General features: G+C 41.6%; 1 protein-coding gene across 50 annotated transcripts in view; it reads left to right on the forward strand.

The window, feature by feature from the left end:
* The window catches only part of ABI2 (abl interactor 2), a 107,669-nt gene that overhangs the window by 25,332 nt on the left and 63,862 nt on the right, over window positions 1–18,475 (forward strand). For 26 of the 50 annotated variants that reach the window (XM_063648379.1, XM_063648380.1, XM_063648383.1 and 23 more), the window contains exon 2: window positions 846–969. The exons of the other annotated variants lie outside the window; for them this stretch is intronic. In XM_063648379.1, coding sequence (XP_063504449.1) covers window positions 846–969 — 124 coding nt within the window. The remainder of the gene's footprint in view (window positions 1–845; window positions 970–18,475) is intronic. 50 annotated transcript variants of the gene reach the window in all.

Here is an 18,475-nt window from a genome sequence, read left to right on the forward strand (position 1 = left end):
AGCTAATTTTTATATTTTTATTACAGACGGGGTTTCACCATCTTGGCCAGGCTGGTCTCGAACTCCTGACCTCGTGATCCACCCACCTCGGCCTCTCAAAGTGCTGGGATTATAGGCGTGAGCCACTATGCCCGGCCTTTTCTTTGTTTTTGTTGTGTGTTTTGTGTGCGCGTCTGTGTGTGTATGCATACTTTTAGATGTTATATCTAAGAAACTATTGCCTAATCCAGAGTCTTTGAAGATTTTCTCCTAGGAGTTTTATAGTTTTAGCTCTTACATTTAGATCTTTGATCCATTTTGAGTTAATTTTTGCATATGTTGTAAAGTAGAGGTTCATATTTACTCTTTTGCATGTCACTATCCAGTTGACCCAACACCATTTGTTTAAAAGTCTTTTCTTTCCCTCGTTGAATTGTTTTGGCATCTTTGTCAAAAATTACCCATAAATGTACAGTTTTATTTCTGGACTCTGAATTCCATTGATCTGTATGTCTATCTGTATGCCAGTACTTCAGGGTTTTTATTACTGTACTTTCATAGTTTTAAAATTGTGATGTGTGTATCTTCTACCTTTGTTCTTTCATTTCAGGATTATTTTGGCTATTCTATAGCCCCTGAATTTCCATATAAATTTTAGGATCATTTGTTAATTTCTGCCACAAAGCCAGCTGGGATTTTGACAGTAATTGTATTGAATATGTAGATAAACTTGGGGAACCATCTTAATGATAGTAACTTTTCTGATCCATGAACATGGATGTCTTTTCATTTACATCATCTTAAAATTTCTTTCAATGATGTTTTGTAGTTTTCAGTGTTTAGTTTTTTTTTTTTTTTTCCTTTAGAGATGGGGTCTTGGTATGTCATGCAGGCTGGAATGCAGTGGTGTGGTCATAGCTCACTGCAGCCTTGAACTCCTGTACTCAAGTGATCATCCTGCCTCAGTCTCTCAGTTGTCTGGGACTACAGGTGCGTGCTACTGTGCCCGGCTGATTTTCGTATTTTTTGTAGAGCCAGCATCTCACTTCATTGCTCAGGCTGGTCCCAAACTCCTGGCCTCAAGCAATCCTCCCACTGTGGCCTCCCCAAGTGCTGGTATTACAGGAATGAACTACTGCACCCAGCCAGTTTTCAGTGTTTCAGTCTCGTACAGTCATACGCAGCATAATGATGTTTTGGTCAATGATGGACAGCATATATGATGGTGGTCCCATAAGATTATAACAGAGTTGAAAAATTCCTAACACCTAGTGACATGGTAGCCGTCCTAATGTTGTAGCATAATTCATTACTCTTGTGTTTGTGGTGATTCTGGTGTAAACAAACCTACTTCGCTACTAGTCGTAATAGAAGAGCAAAGGCGGAAGACACACACATCACAATTTTAAAACTATGAAAGTACAATAATAAAGACACTGTGGTACTGGCATACAGATACACATATAGATGTAGCAGCTGGTTGTCCAGGCTGGGTGCGGTCGGTGCTGCCCCCATGCCTATAATCCCAGGTTTTTGGCAGCCCAAGATGGAAGGACTGCTTGAGTTCAGGAGTTCAAGATTACAGTGATAATAATAAAGATTATTACTGGTATATGTATTTATGATATTGTACTTTTTATTTTAGAGTTTACTCCTACTTATTAAAAAAAAAGTTAACTGTAAAAGAGTCTCAGGTAGTCCTTCAGGAGGATTCCAGATGAAGGCATTGTTATCAGAGGAGATGACAGCTCCATATGTGTTATTGCCCGTGATGACCTTCCAGTGAGACAAGATGTGGAGGTGGAAGACAGTGATATTGATGATCCTGACCCTGTGTAGGGTTAGGCTAATATGTGTGCGTCTCGGTTTTTAACAAAAAAAGTTAAAAAAGAAAAAAAATTAAAAATAGAAAAAAGAGAAAAGAATATAAAGAAAAAAATTTTGTACAGCCGTATAATGTATTTGTTATTACAACAGTCAAAAGTTTATAAAGTAAAAATTACAGTAAAGGTTAATTTATTATTGGAGAGAGAAAATTTAAGAAATAAATTTAGCGTAGCATAAGTCTACAGTGTTTTTAAAGTCTACAGTACTTTACAGTAATGTCCTAAGCCCTCCTATTACCCAGACATCTTCTAGTCCTGTAAGCTGCGTTCATGGTAAGTGCCCTATGCAGGCATACCATTTTTTATCTTTTATGCTGTGTTGTTACTGTACCTTCTCTATGTTTAGATATTCAAATGCTTACCATTATGTTAAAACTCTCTACAGTATTCCATATGGTAACATACTTCACAGATTTGTCATGTAGGAGCAGTAGGCTATACCATATAGCCTAGGTGTGTACTATGCTCTTTCATCTAGATTTGTGAAGTTTACTCTGTGATGTTTGCACAGTGACAATTGTCTAATGATGCATTTCTCAGAATGTATCCCTGTTAAGTGATGCATGACTGTACTTCTGTTTCTAAATTTATTCCTAAATATTTTATTCTTTTTCTATTGTGAATGGAATTTGTAATTTTTTTTCAGATTACAATTATCATATAAAAATACAGTTGATTTTGTATATTGATCTTTCATGGTTACTTAAACTTGAATTAAAATTACATTTAAAATTCCATTTTGCATTTCCACTAGCTACCATTCAAGTGCTTTATAGCCACATGTGGCTAGTGACTACCATATTTAGTAGCACAGATTTGATTATTTTCAACATTGCAGTTTTATTAGATACCCAATAAAAACAAAAAAATGAGTACCCCTTTTACCTCTAATTTCCCTCTGTCCAGAGGTGCTTCATTTATGTATTTGTTTATTTTTTGAGACAGAATCTCGCTCTGTCGCCCAGACTGGAGTGCAATGGCTTGGTCTTCTCTCACAGCAACCTCTGCCTCCCGGGCTCAAGTGATTCTCCTGCCTCAGCCTCCTGAGTCACTAGGACTACAGGCATGTGCCACCACGCCTGGCTGGTGGCTCATTCCTGTAATGTTTTTATATTTTTAGTAGAGATGGGTTTTTACCATGTTGGCCAGGCTGGTCTCGAACTTTTGACCTCAAGTGATTTGTCCACCTTGGCCTTCCAAAGTGTTGGGATTACAGGCGTGAGCCACCATGCCAGGCCCAGAGGTACTTTAAACTCTTACCTGTTTCTTCTGGTATTTATCTCCATATGTCCATGTGATATGCCCATATTGCTATTTTTTGAGATTCAGACATTTTTACTATGAGATATGGTAACTTAGCTTTCTTATATTCCTATCTTCTTAATGTGTAGATTTAGCAACTTTTAGATTTATTCATTGTATCCATTATATCTATATAAGTAATCACAGCTGAAGCATAAAGTGGATTGTGATTAGATTTTATTTATTTATTTATTTTTGAGACAAGGTTTGACTCTGTCACCCAGGCTGGAGTGCAGTGGTGTGATCTCAGTTCACTGCAACCTCCACCTCCCAGGCTCAAGCCAACTTCCCACTTTGGCCTCCAAGTAGCTGGGACTACAGGCACACTTCACCATGCCCTGCTAATTTTTGTATTTTTTATAGAGACAGGGTTTCGCCATGTTGCCCAGGCTGGTCTCAAACTCCTGAGCTCAAGTGATCTTCCCGCCTCAGCCTCCCAAAGTGCTGGGATTACAGGTGTGAGCCACTGCGCCCAACCAATTAGACTTCTTAAATTTTTTCTTCTCCTTGGCGCTAATAATTCATTTTTTTGACTTGCTTAGTTACCTGTGAATCTATCTTTAATTCATCTCTAAACTCTTCTCTGGATGTATGAATCTTATATGAACATACTGAAACATATCAGTAATCTACCAATTGTCACGACCTTCAAAGGGACTGAATTTTTACCCTATCTGGAAGTTAACAGGTTAGCCAGGGAGTTTCATAGATGCTGTCGCAAAAGACGTGAGACTTCTGGATCAAAGGCGTAGGACTTTATTACAACAACAATAATAGCCAGCATATTAGCATTTTCTTGCACTATACTAGTTCCGAAGGCCCCAGTTCACATATTGTGATAAGAAGAGGCCCAGGTGATACTTATATATGCAAGGGTTGTATTACAGGGAAGAACCCTGTATTTAGGTAACCTAAATCTTTTATATTCTGTAAACATGCCTGTCCTTTGCTCCAGAGGGATATGCTATTTTAGTATTTTCTAAGACTGTTTTTGATATAAACATTCTAGAAAAGATGGTGTGGAATAAAGGTAGTCAGTACTTCTGCTCACATGAGTGCAGAGACCTATGGAAAATTGTCTTCTAATATCAGTTTCATCCCTCCTCCCCACCAGAAGACGTAAGTATGTCCCCTTTGCCATTCTCCAATCTGGATTGTCTGGATTGTTAACGTTTTAGTCCTGCTTCTCAGCTGTCATCTCAAAAGTTTCCTTTGCTGTCCCTCTCCCTCTCCCTCTCCCGCTCCCACTCCCTTTCTTTCTTTGGTCTCCCTCTCCTTCTTCCCTCTGTTGCCGAGGCTGGACTGTACTGCCGTGATCTCAGCTCGCTGCAACCTCCCTGCCTCGGGCTCCTGTGATTCTCCTGCCTCGGCCTGCTGAGTGCCTGGGATTGCAGGCGTGCGCCGCCACACCTGACTGGTTTTTGTATTTTTGGTGGAGACGGGGTTTCGCCGTGTTGACCGGGCTGGTCTCCAGCTCCTGGCCTCGAGTGATCTGCCCGCCTCGGTCTCCCGAGGTGCTGGGATTGCAGACGGAGTCTCGCTCACTCAATGCTCAATGTTGCCCAGGCTGGAGTGCAGTGGCGTGATCTCGGCTCGCTACAACCTCCACCTCCCAGCCGTCTGCCTTGGCCGCCCAAAGTGCTAAGATTACAGCCTCTGCCCGGCCACCACCCCGTCTAGGAAGTGAGGAGCGTCTCTGCCTGGCTGCCCATCGTCTGGGATGTGAGGAGCCCCTCTGCCCGGCCGCCCTGTCTGGGATGTGAGGAGCGCCTCTGCCCAGCTGCCCTGTCTGGGAAGTGAGGAGCGCCTCTGCCCGGCCGCCATCCCATATAGGAAGTGAGGAGCGTCTCTGCCCGGCCGCCCATCGTCTGGGATGTGAGGAGCGCCTCTGCCCGGCCACCCCATCTGGGAGGTGAGGAGCGCCTAGGCCCAGCCACCCCGTCTGGGAAGTGAGGAGCGCCTCTGCCCGGCCGCCCCGTCTGGGAGGTGACGAGCGCCTCTGCCCGGCTGCCCCATCTGGGAAGTGAGGAGCGCCTCTGCCCGGCCGCCCCTTCTGGGAAGTGAGGAGCACCTCTGCCCGGCCGCCCCATCTGGGAAGTGAGGAGCGCCTCTGCCCGGCCACCCCGTCTGGGAGGTGAGGATCATCTCTGCCCAGCCGCCCCGTCTGGGAGGTGAGGAGTGCTTCTGACCGGCCGCCACCCCATCTGGGAGGAAGTGAGGAGCGCCTCTACCCAGCCGCCCCGTCTGGGAAGTGAGGAGCGCCTCTACCCGGCCGCCCCGTCTGGGAAGTGAGGAGTGCCTCTGCCCGGCCGCCCCATCTGGGAGGTGAGGAGCGCCTCTGCCCGGCCGCCCATCGTGTGGGATGTGAGGAGCGCCTCTGCCCGGCCGCCCCGTCTGGGAGGTGTACCCAACAGCTCCGAAGAGACAGCGACCATCGAGAACGGGCCATGATGACAATGGCGGTTTTGTTGAAAAGAAAAGGGGGGAAATTTGGGGAAAAGAAAGAGAGATCAGATTGTTACTGTGTCTGTGTAGAAAGAAGTCGGCATAGGAGACTCCATTTTGTTCTGTACTAGGAGAAATTCTTCTGCCTTGGGATGCTGTTGATCTATGGCCTTGCCCCCAGTCCCGTGCTCTCTGAAACATGTGCTGTGTCAACTCAGGGTTAAACGGATTAAGGGCGGTGCAAGATGTGCTTTGTTAAACAGATGCTTGAAGGCAGCATGCTCCTTAAGAGTCATCACCACTCCCTAATCTCAAGTACCCAGGGACACAAGCACTGCCTAGGAAAACCAGAGACCTTTGTTCATGTGTTTATCTCCTGACCTTCTCTCCACTATTATCCTATGACCCTGCCACATCCCCCTCTCTGAGAAACACCCAAGAATGATCAATAAATACTTCAAAAAAAAAAAAAAAGTTTCCTTTGCTGTCAACCTTGGATTTCCCTTTTCCTCTTTGATGTAGATCCTATTTTCTGGATCCCATGCTGCTTCTTTCTAGGCTTTCCGTTTTGACAATGCATATCCTCTGGTGCTTCCTGACAAAGAATACATGGAAAGTTAAAAAAAGAAGACTGGGTGTGATGGCTCATTCCTGTAATCCTAGCACTTTGGGAGGTCATGGTAAGAGGATTGCTGGAGCTCAGGTGGGAAGACTAGCCTGAGCAACATGGTGAGATGTTTCTACTAAAAATTAAAAAAAAAAAAAAAAAATTAGCCAGGCGTGGTGGTACGTGCTTGTAGTCCAGACTACTTGGGAGGCTGAGGCTAGAGGATTGCTTGAGCCTGAGAGGTTGAGGCTGCAGTGAGCTGTCATTGCACCACTGCACTCTAGCCTGGGCGACAGAGCAGGACCCTGTCTCAACAAAAGAAAACAACAAAAAACCCAAGAGGCCAGGCGCAGTGGCTCATGCCTGTAATCCCAGCACTTTGGGAGGCTGAGGTGGGCGGATCACCTGAGGTCTGGAGTTCCAGACCAGCCTGATCAACATGGAGAAACCCCGTCTCTACTAAAAAAATAACAAAATTAGGCAGGTGTGGTGGCTCATGCCTGTAATCCCAGCTACTGGGGAGGCTGAGGCAGGAGAATCACTTGAACCCGGGAGGCAGAGGTTGCCATGAGCCGAGATTACGCCATTCCACTCCAGCCTGGGCAACAAGAGCGAAACTCTGTGTCAAAAAAAAAAAAAAAAAAAAACCACCAAGAAACCCCTGGTGTGCTGAAAATCTTCAACTTTCACTAGATGGTTTGACTAGATGTAGAATTATAGGTTGGACATAATTTTTTCCCCATATTGTAAAGGCATTCTTTTAGTTTATTGTCTCCTAGCTTTTGGTGTCGCCTTTGAAAAGTCAAGTACTGTTTTGATTCTCAGTTCTTTGTATATAGTTTTTTCTCTCTGAAAGCTTATAGAATCATTTATTCCTCATGATGATGATCCTTCCTACGGGTCTTTTTCATTAATTGTACTGCGCACTTAATGAGTGCACTTAGTGGAGACATACTTTTCAGGTCTGAAAAAATTAACTTGTATTTTTTTTGAGACAAGGTCTTGCTCTGTCACCCAGGCTGGAGGGCAGTGTTGCAATCATGGCTCACTACGACCTCAAACTCCTGGGATCTCATGCCTTAGCCTCCCAAGTAGCTGGGACCACAGGCATGTGCCATCACACCAGGCTAATTTTTAAATTTAATGAAATTTTATTTTATTTTATTTATTTTGAGACGGAGTCTCACTCTGTTGCCCAGGCTGGAGTGCATTGGCGTGATCTTGGCTCACTGCAACCTCTTCCTCTCAGGTTCAAGCATTTCTCCTGCCTCAGCCTCCCGAGTAGCTGGGACTACAGGCGCATGCTGCCAAGCCCGGCTAATTTTTTGTATTTTAGTAGAGACGGGGTCTCACCGTGTTACCCAGGCTGGTCTTGAGCTCCTGAGCTCAGGCAATCTGCCCACCTTGGCCTCCGAAAGTGCTATGATTGCAGGCGTTAGCCACCATTCCAGGCCAAATTTTTAAATTTTTTGCGGAGATGATGTCTCGCCATGTTGCCCAGTCTCGAACTCCTGGGCTCAAGCAATCTTCCTGCCTCGACCTCCCAAAGTGTTGGGATTATAGGCATGAACTACCACACTCAGCAGCATATTTTAAAATGCAGTTATTTCTAAAAGTTTTTGGTTTTACACAATTTTTTTTTTTTAGGTAATAAGATGTAAGGATTATAAGAACCTTTATGCTTACATATGGTACAGAGTATATTTCACATTGTCCCTGTCTTTTTTGTGGGGGAGGGAATGACCGAAAGCACTGGGAATGTTAAAGGCAAATGAGTAAAAAAAAAAACTAAAAAACAGTTACTTCTTCAAATAATGAGGAAAGTGTTTTTAAAACTTTTGTCTGTTTTTAAAAAGCAAGTTTCATGTTAGATTTCTTACCAAACTCAATTTTTTCCTAATATAAAATAGATATAAAATTTGTGATTTGTTACTTTTTATGTAAGCATATATAGTCCAGTCTAAAATGACCAACTTCCAAATGTGTTCCAGAAAAGAATCATGATATTTTATAGCTGAAAATGACCTAAAATTCCAGTCCTTTTAATATAACATATGGTAACTGAGTCCTTGGGAGTATAAATTAATTATTTAATAGCAAGTAAGATAGTAGCAGAGCTAGAACAATAACTCAGATGCCCTTATCCATTCTAATATCCACAGCATTTCTAGAAACCTCACTTAGGGCTTTAATGTGATAGGTTTTACTCAAAATAGTCAACCACAAATGTAGCAAATACCTAGGTGACTTTATGTTCTGAATCTCACGAAGATTAACCTCTGATCATTTGTTTTATTTCTAAATAACCTCCTTTTTCTCAAGTGCTCCTCTGACACTTTTGGTGTATAGGTGAATATCAAGTTAACCTGCCTCAGTTATTTCCAGTTTGTCTATACATATGTTGTCTAGGCAGATGATGTATTTTAAAAGTGTCATATTATTGAGAACTGAAGCCAGTATATGTTAAATGATTAAAAGGAACAATTTAAAGAATTTTAGGATTCTTTGGTCTCAAGTGACAGAAACTGAATTTGGTTTTTGGGGTTTTTTGTTTGTTTGTTTTTTCGAGACAGAGTCTCACTCTGTTGCCCAGGCTGGAGTGCAGTGGCGCAGTCTTGGCTCACTGCAGCCTCCACCTCCTGGGTTCAAACGATTCTCCTGCCTCAGCCTCCCAAGTAGCTGGGACTACAGGCGTGGACCACCACACCTGGCTAATTTTTGTATTTTTAGTAGAGATGAGGTTTCACCATATTGACCAGGCTGTCTTGAACTCCTGACGTCCTGTGATCCATCCGCCTCAGCCTCCTGAAGTGCTGGGATTACAGGCATGAGCCACTGTGCCTGGCCTGTTTGTGTGTGTGTGTGTGTGTGTGTGTGTGTGTGTGTGTTTGTTTTTGAGACAGGGCCTTGCTCTGTTGACCAGGCTAGAGTGCAGTGGTACAGTCATAGCTCGCTATATCTTCACTGCAGCTTTTAACTCCTGGGCTCAAGTGATCCTCCCTTCTCTGCCTCCCAAGTAGCTGAGACTACAGGTGTATGCCACCATGCCTGGCAAGTTTTTATTTTTATTTTTATTTTTTATTTTTTTGTAGAGACAGGGTCTTTCTCTGTTGCCCAGGCTGATCTTGAACTCCTGGCCTCAAGTGATTCTTCTGCCTTGTCTTCCCAAAGTACTGGGATTACAGGCGTGAGCCACCACACCCAGCCAGAAATGTAGTTTGAACAAACTTAAACTACAAAACGTAAATTTATTAGTTATTAATTAAACCATGTGAAGGAGCAGGAATCACTGGAATCAGGAACTCAAACACCTTTAGAATTCTGTGTCTCATTTCTGCTTCTTTATTCATGTTGGCTTCATCCTTTCAGACGGGCATACTCCATTTTCTGTGAGATATCCTTTCATGTGTTTTGGGCCTTGTATATTAATAGTTCTGACATCAGAAGACAAAAGCATTCTCTCTTTTAGAATCAGTTTGAAAAATCCAGCCAGGCATGGTGATTCACACCTGTAATTCCAGCACTTTGGGAGGCTGAGGTGGGCAGATCACTTGAATCCAGGAGTTTGAGACCAGCCTGACTAACATGGCGAAACCCAATCTCTACTAAAACAAAATAAAACAAAACACAAATTAGCTGGGTGTAATGATGCACGTCTGTAATCTTAGCTGCTCCGGAGACTGAGGCACAAGAATTGCTTGAGCCTGGGAGGCAGAGGTTGCAGTGAGCCGATATCGTGCCACTGCACTTCAGCCTGGGTAACACAGTAGGACTCTATCTCAAAAAAAAAACAAAAACAAAAACAAAAAACGAAAGAAAAATCCAGGGAGGGATCTATGTCATGGTCCTGTTGCTTGAACAAAATCACTGTGCGCCTAAAGTGGGCAAATGTATTGGAATTTCCCTAGCGTAGGTCAGACTGGGGGGTGTGGGATGGAGAGAAGGCATTTTGTTTTCCTTTTTAATCAAGATGCTTCTGAGACAAATGTGATCTGCTATGACAGATTAAGGTTTTTTTTTTAATAACGTAATCAGTCTTTTTATATATGCCTTTATATTTTCCTTCATTTTCATATGAACTGAAGACTTTTAATTCCCAAGTTGATAGAATTTTCACTGATTACATTTTCACTTGAGTTCTTATGAGTGATGTCTTAATTTAGAGCATTCAGCCTGTAGTTTCTCTCATTTGTAGAATGTACAAAGATCCCAGATCTGTACTTTGCTTAATGTGAAAGAATCAATATTTTTAAAATCTGTTGTAGTTAGACAATATACAGGTTATATTCAAATATGTGCAAGTATATAAATGTATGTGTCTTAGTTCATTGGTCCTTCTAAAACAAAATATCTTAGGCTGGGGTAACTTAGCAGAGACTTATTGCTTGCAGTTCTAGAGGCTGGGAAGTCCAAGATCAAGATGTCAGCAGATTTGGTGTCTGGTGATGACCTGTTCCTTATAAATGGTGCCTTCTGTGTGTCCTCATTTGGCAGAAGGGACAAATAAGCTTCCTTGGACCTCTTTTATAAGGGCACTAATCCCATTTATGAAGGCTCTGCCTAATCACCTCCAAAGGCTCCACCTCTTAACACCATCACCATCAGAGTTAGGTTCCAACATGTACATTTTTTGGGGGGCGGGACACAAAAATTCAGACTATAGCAGTGAATATTTAGAAATTAAGCAGTTTTGGCCGAGCGTGGTGGTTCATGCCTGTAATCCCAGCACTTTGGGAGGCCGAGGCAGGTGGATCATGAGGTCAAGAGGTTGAGACCATCCTGGCCAACATGGTGAAACCCCGTGCCTGCTAAAAATACAAAAATTAGCTGGGCGTGGTGGTGCATGCCTGTAGTCCCAGCTACTCAGGAGGCTGAGGCAAGAGAATCGCTTGAACCTGGGAGGTGGAGGTTGCAGGGAGCCGAGATTGCACCACTGCACTCCAGTCTGGGAGACAGAGCGAGACTCCATCTCAAAAAAAAAAAAAAAAATTAAGCAGTTGTACCCTAAAGGCCTTTTAAAGTTAGTTAATGTGGTCTATTTTATCTTAGTATTAAAAAAAAAACTTTAAAATAATTTAAAAACAATTTGTGTTGTCATGTGAGGTTGGTTATCAATGATAAAGGTTCTTATTGGTAAGAGGTTGAGGAATGCTTTAAACACAAGGCGAAATGTTGGGTGGAGCAGATTATTTGGCTTCGATTTTTGAGAAGCTGGAAAGGGGAAATGCGATAAGATGAAGGGAAACAAATTTGGTGGTTTGGGGTAGAACAGTTGAGGCACTGTAAACATGAGGTAAGAAGAATTAAAGCAGTGTTAAGTAGTGGAGGACAGAGATGGTAAGAATAGAGAGAGATGAACAGGCTAAAGAAGCAGTTTAGCAAGAGGGGCAAAATGGAGAATTTAGATACTGGGAATGACCTCATTCAGGCTACTAAGTGACGTTTGCCTAGAGATCAGTCTAACTGGGGCTCAAGATATGGCCTAGCTGTGAAACAGCAGATGATGAGTGAGAAGCCCAGCGTGCAGAAAAGAAGTTTGCTTGGCAAACCAGAGATTCTACCAATATTTAGGGACATGGCTTTCCAAGTTCAGGAAACTTCTGAGTTTAGAACATTGAATCAACACAAGGTTAAATGGGACTCTTGTTTAGTCTCCTTTGACTCTTCTGCTGTTGCTAATATCATTTATGAAATCAGCAAGGACCAAAATTAGGGTAACAACTTTCAAGGATGACCTATGCTCTATTTATTCAAGAGTAATACATTACTGAGGAGAAGCGTGGCCTCAGCATGAGCACTAGCTCCACAGGTGTGGCTGATGGCTGTCAGTGCTTTGTAAAGCATATTCTCTTGAAACGAGATCTGAATATATGTGTCTGGCTGCCACAGCAATCCTTGCTTGAAATAAAGTTTTCCATTACTGTTAGAAAAGTCCCAGAGAAGTCTCCTGTTGGCCTGTGTTGAGTCAGTGCCTTAGCCTGTCAGTGGCCAACAGGTTGGTATACTTTTGGCAGGCTTGGGTCTCGTGTCCCTCCCTGAGGGGATGGGAGTCAATTCTCGGGCTTAAATCACCATATGAAAGTGAAATTCTATTACTAGAGAACAGTAATGGATGCTGAACAAGAAAATGTTCGGCTTGGTCTGGTAGTGTGTGCCTCTAGTCCCAGCTACTTGGGAGGCAGAGGCAGGAGGATCACTTGAGCCCAGGAGTTGGAGTCTAACCTGGGCAACATAGTAAGACCCTGTCTCAGAAAAGAAAAAAGTTCTCTATAATGGTGGTTTGCTGCACTGAATTTTTTCTTGGCAGGGGACAGTTTGCTGCACTGAATTTTCTTTTTTTGTAGGAGACAGTATAGAAGTTGACAGAATGCTAAGGAAAACAGAATGAAAACTAAAAAAAAGGAGAAAGGCAGAGCCTGTTGTGTTGCATGGCAATAAAACCAGATGAAGAATGGCCTGTTTTCAACCAGACAGTTCTTTATTTCTACTTAAAACATGACTGTTCTATGCAAATACAGGAAAATTTAAAAAGGCCATTAACGTAGACATTCTCCATCCTTTTGCCCAGATTGAATGATGTCCTGTGTCTTACAGTGTCATTTATTGAGCGAGGTACCCTTTCTCAAAGCTGTGTCTGTGCTAAGTTTGCAGGAATCGAAATTTTGAGTGATTGTACTATATTAGTGAGGAAGGCTAGTGAAAAATAATTACTTCCCTTGTGGTCCTTCATGAATCCTCAGGAGATTTAGCTAAAAATAATTTTTTGTTAGACAAAACATTTCTAATGAGTTCTGCTGTTGACAGATCAGTTTGGAAAGAAAAGAGCTCTGCAGTTGATCAGCATAGTAATATATTTCTAGTTCATTTGTATGCTGGACCCTGGATGACATAGTTCCTGTGATCTCAGTTATTCTGGCAGTAGCTCAGCTAGTTCATATCCACAGTTGTGGCGAAAACTTTTGTACTGAAACAAGTGAAGTACAGATAATGTGATATCCAGAATGTGCTGTTGTGGTCTGTTTTTCATCTAAGCATGAAATGATATTGAAAAATTGTTTTTAATTATAAGAGGAATATATAATGTTAGATAAAATAACCTGTACTTTCACTGTGAACATTTATTTTCTTTTAATAACTTCTAATATAGCAGTACAAGTTCATGTGGTTTGGAGGTTCTGGGGGTAGTTGCTTTATATTCACATTCATGTAATTGGGAGTATGTTACCTTTGGGTCCCACTACATTTTAAATACTGAGTTTTACTATATTTTGAGTGTTTTGGTTTTTCTACTGGTATTTTATTTATTTAATTAATTTATTTATTTTGAGACTGAGTCTTGCTCTGTTGCCCAGGCTGAAGTGCAGTGGCGCAATCTTGGGTCACTGCAACCTCTGTCTCCTGGGTTCAAGCTATTCTCCTGCTTCAGCCTTCCAAGTAGCTGGGATGACAGGTGTGGGCCACTGTGCCTGGCTAATTTTTATATGTTTAGTAGAGATGGGGTTTCTCCATGTCGGGCAGGCTGGTCTTGAACTCCTGACCTCAGGTGATCCACCTGGCTTGGCTTCCGAAAGTGCTAGGATTACAGGTGTGAGCCACCACACCTAGCCTATATTTTAAATACTTTTTTGTTTTGAGATGGTCTCACTCTGTTGCCCAGACTAGAGTGCAGTGACGTGATCTCAGCTCACTGCAGCCTCGCCTCCTGAGTTCAAGTGATTCTCCTGTCTCATCTTCCTGAGGAGCTGGGACTAAGGCATACACCACCATGTCCGGCTATTTTTTGTATTTTTAGTAGAGACAGGGTTTTACCATATTGGCCAGGTTGGTCTTGAACTCCTGGCCTCAAGTGATCCGCCTGCCTTGGCCTCGCAAACTGTTGGGATTACGGGTGTGGCCCAGTGCACCTGGCAGTATTTTAAATACTTTTACATTTAAAAAAATTTTTTGTGAGTATATAGGGGTAGGTGTATATATTTATGGGTTATCTGAGATATTTTGATACAGGCATACAATGTGTAATAATCACATTAGGGTAAATGGGATGTCCATCACCTCAAACATTTACCCTTTGTATTATAAACAATACAACTATACTCTTTCAGTTATTTTAAAATGTACAATTAAATTATTTTTTATGAAATCACCCTGTTGCGCTAGCAAATACTAGGTCTTATTCATTCTTTCTATTTTTTGTATCCATTAACCATTCTCACTTACCCCTACCTCCACCATTCTCACTTTCCCCCTACTCCCCACTCCCCTACGTCCCTATCTTTCCCTCTACCTCCTCCTCTCCTACCTCCCCGCTTTCCCCCTACCCTTCCCATTCTCTGGTAACCATCCTTCTACTCTCTATTTCTATGAGTTCAATTGTTTTAACTTTTAACTCCCACAAATAAGTGAGAACATGCGATCTTTCTGTGTCTGGCTTGTTTCACTTAATGTAATGACATCCAGTTCCATCTATGTTGTTGCAAATGACTGAATCTCATTCTTTTTTATGGCTGAATAGTACTCCACTGGGCATATGTACCATATTTTCTTTTCTTTTTTTTTGAGATGGAGTTTTGCTTTTGTTGCCCAGGCTGGAGTGCAATGGTGCGATCTTGGCTCACTGCAACCTCTGCCTCCTGGGTTCAAGCAATTCTCCTGCCTCAGACTCCCAAGTAGCTGGGATTACAGGCATGTGCCACCATGCCTGGCTAATTTTGTATTTTTAGTAGAGACGGGGTTTTACCATGTTGATCAGGCTGGTCTCAAATGCCTGACCTCAGGTGATCTGCCCACCTCAGCCTCCCAAAGTGCTGGAATTACAGGCGTGAGCCATTGTACCTGGCCTGTACCATATTTTCTTTATCCATTCATCTTTTTTTTTTTTTTTTAAATTTTATTTTGAGACAGAGTTTTGCTCTTGTCGTCCAGGTTGGGGTGTAGTGGCATGATCTTGGCTCACTGCAACCCCCGCCTCCCGGGTTCAAGTGATTCTCCTGCCTCAGGCTCCTGAGTAGCTGGGATTGCAGGCATCTGTCACCACACCCAGCTAATTTTTGTATTTTTAGTAGAGATGGGGTTTCACCATGTTGGTCAAGCTACTCTTGAATTCCTGACCTCAAATGATCTGCCTGCCTCAGCCTCCCAAAGTGTTGGGATTACAGGTGTGAGCCACTGCCTGTCAGGGAAAGATACTTGTACATGGGTCAAGTATTGAACCCGGGCCTCCTGCATGAAAGGCGAGAATTCTACCACTGAACCACCATTGCGCTGACTTATCCATAGAGCAGGTAAACGAATGGCAACCTTGGTCCTTTAAACTTCATCTTGAACTTAGAAATAACAAGGAAAGACTCTTGAGCCCCAAATAACTTTTTGACAAGCATGGAAATGTAAAATACATTTCAGAAAGATTTAAAAATCTTTTGGACCTCTTATGCTTTATAATTATTCCTTATAGTTGACTAGGATAGAATACTTAATTTTAAGTTTCTATTCTTTTATATTAATGCACATACTTTTTTTTAATTTTTTTTTTTTTTTTTTTTTCCAGGAGACAGGGTCTTGCTTTATTACCCAGGCCAGAGTGCAGTGATATGATCATGGCTCACTGCATCTTTGGCTTCTGGGCTCAAGTCATCCTCCCACCTCAACCTCTCTAGTAGATAGGACTACAGGGGTCCACCATCATGCCTGGCTGATTTTCTAAATTTTTGTAGAGTTGAGGTCTCACAATGTTGCCCAGGCTGGTCTTGAACTCCTGTCTTTAAGCAGTGCTCCCGCCTCAGCCTCCTAATGTCGTGGGATTACAGACATGAACTGCCACGCCTGGCCAGCGTTATGCTTTACTCTTTTTGATAATGGAAGTAATACATGCCCAAGTTAAAAAAAAATTAAGCCATATTGAAAACATTTAAAAAATCCAAATCGACTATTTCCAACATTCAGAAAAAACTTAGGTTATCATTTTGGAGCTTACTTTTTGGACATTTTTTTTGTGCTCGTATTTACACACAGGCACAAACAGAATTATGATGATTATGTTCAAGATGCTTTGTAACCAGCTTTTTTTCACTTAGTTATATCCTAGATATCTTTACATAGCAGTAATGCATAGTAATACCATTTTAAGTTAGTGCATTAATGTACTATATGAATGTATTGTTTAGTCAGCCTCATGCTTTTTCTCTTTCATCATTAAATGAGTTCATGAACATGAATATTCTTGTCTGTACCTTTTTCTTATTTCATTATTGTATAATTTAAAGCTACAAATGTAGCGGAACTTGTAAAACTTCAGAGTGAAATATTGAAGCCCTTGAGGTGTTGGTATTTTTTTTTAATTTTTATTTTTTTGAGACGGAGTTTTGCTCTTGTTGCCCAGGCTGGAGTGCAGTGGTGCGATCTCTGCTCACTGCAACCTCCACCTCCCGGGTTCAAGCAGTTCTTCTGCCTCAGCCTCCCGAGTAGCTGGGACTACAGGTGCACGCCACCATGCCCAGCTAATTTTTGTATTTTCAGTAGAGATGGGGTTTCACCATATTGGCCAGGATGGTCTTGATCTCTTGACCTTGTGAGCCACTGCGCCCGGGCAAGGTGTTGGTATGAAGCCAGAGAGTTTTATTTCATAGTGTCAGTCTCAGGTGTTTCAGATTACTGCTTCAGTCGTATACTGAAGTGGTTCCAGAATTGCTATATTGGAGCATTTTTAGGGGTAGGTATAAATTTGAAAATGTGTTTTCGTAACACAATAATTGAAAGCTGGTGGGGAAGATGATGGAGATGACATCTCCAAGATGCCCTTTGGTAATACGTTGGCAGTAAAATTAATGACTAAGAAAAAATTATTTAGATTTATGAATGTTATAATTTTATTGTTAGTGTCATGATTTGGAAGCCAAGACAGAGGCTTTTTACAAATAAAAAAAATTCTATATATGGTTGTTTATAGTGTTTCACCTATGGTAAAGCTACTTGTGTCCCCAGTGTGGACCTGTTTTGGTTATTGGTAAAAGTAATAATGAAGTAGAAATTTACTGAAAATTTTACTTGAAGATTAGTGGGGATATGGTTTTTGTTTACACATTTATTTAAGACTTGTCTTGAAATGGTATACTGATTTAGAAAATACATACAGGACAAATAATCTGAGAATTACTTTTATTTTTCTGAATTAGCTATGTAGAGTCTGTTAAGGATTCAATTTTTAAAAATTGGTTAAAAATCTGATTGAACATTTGCCATCACTGATATTCTCAACCTGCTTTTTTCTTCATACTGCTCATCATGTTACTCTTATTTTGCCTGTACTTTATTTTTATTCACCTTAATTCACCTTAGTAATTTATGTGACTCTTCTCCCATAGTAAGTCCTTGAAAGCAGATACAATGTTTTCACATTGCTCAGCTCTGAGCACAATGTTTTGTATATATGGTAGATACTTGTGGATTATATTGAATGAACGTGTCACCTTTTTTTTTTTGGAACAAACATACTCTCTTTCATTGTAGCACTGATCCTTAGAATTTCCTCCTGACATTTTCTGTTACTTTTATTTTATAGAGGATGGGACCAGATTGTTTGCTTCTTCTATTAGTGAAAATAATTGCTAAGCCATCTATAAATTTTTTACAAAATTGAATATTATTATTTCCATTTCATTGAGTAAAGCCTTATGCTATGGGATCAAGATCAGGAAAAATATTTATCTCTGTCAGGCTACGTGTTTTCTGGGGCTGTTATCTTTTTTCTTTTTTTTTTTTTGAGACGGAGTCTCACTCTGTTGCCCAGGCTAGAGTGCAGTGCCATGATCTTGGCTCATTGCCAGCTCCGCCTCCCGGGTTCACACTGTTCTCTTACCTCAGCCTCCTGAGTAGCTGGGACTACAGGTGCCCGCCACCACGCCCGGCTAATTTTTTGTGTTTTTAGTAGAGACGGGGTTTCACCGTGTTAACCAGGATGGTCTCAATCTCCTGACCTCATGATCCGCCCGCCTTGGCCTCGCAAAGAGCTGGGATTACAGGTGTGAGCCACCATGCCTGGCCGGGGCTGTTATCTTAATGCTTACAGGACTTTATTTGTATTTTTATCTTTGTTTGTTTTTGTTTTTTAAATTTTTTTACTTTTTGTGTTTTTTTCCATATTGGTTTTTTCATGTTCATATGTGAACTGTCATAGTATTTCTTAGACATCATTAATGGATAGAAATCTTAATTTTAAAATGGAAAAGAAGAATGAGTCTGACTGCATGTGTCAACTTAATTT

This window comes from Pongo pygmaeus, chromosome 11 (genome assembly GCF_028885625.2).
Source record: "Pongo pygmaeus isolate AG05252 chromosome 11, NHGRI_mPonPyg2-v2.0_pri, whole genome shotgun sequence".
Lineage (NCBI taxonomy): Eukaryota > Metazoa > Chordata > Mammalia > Primates > Hominidae > Pongo > Pongo pygmaeus.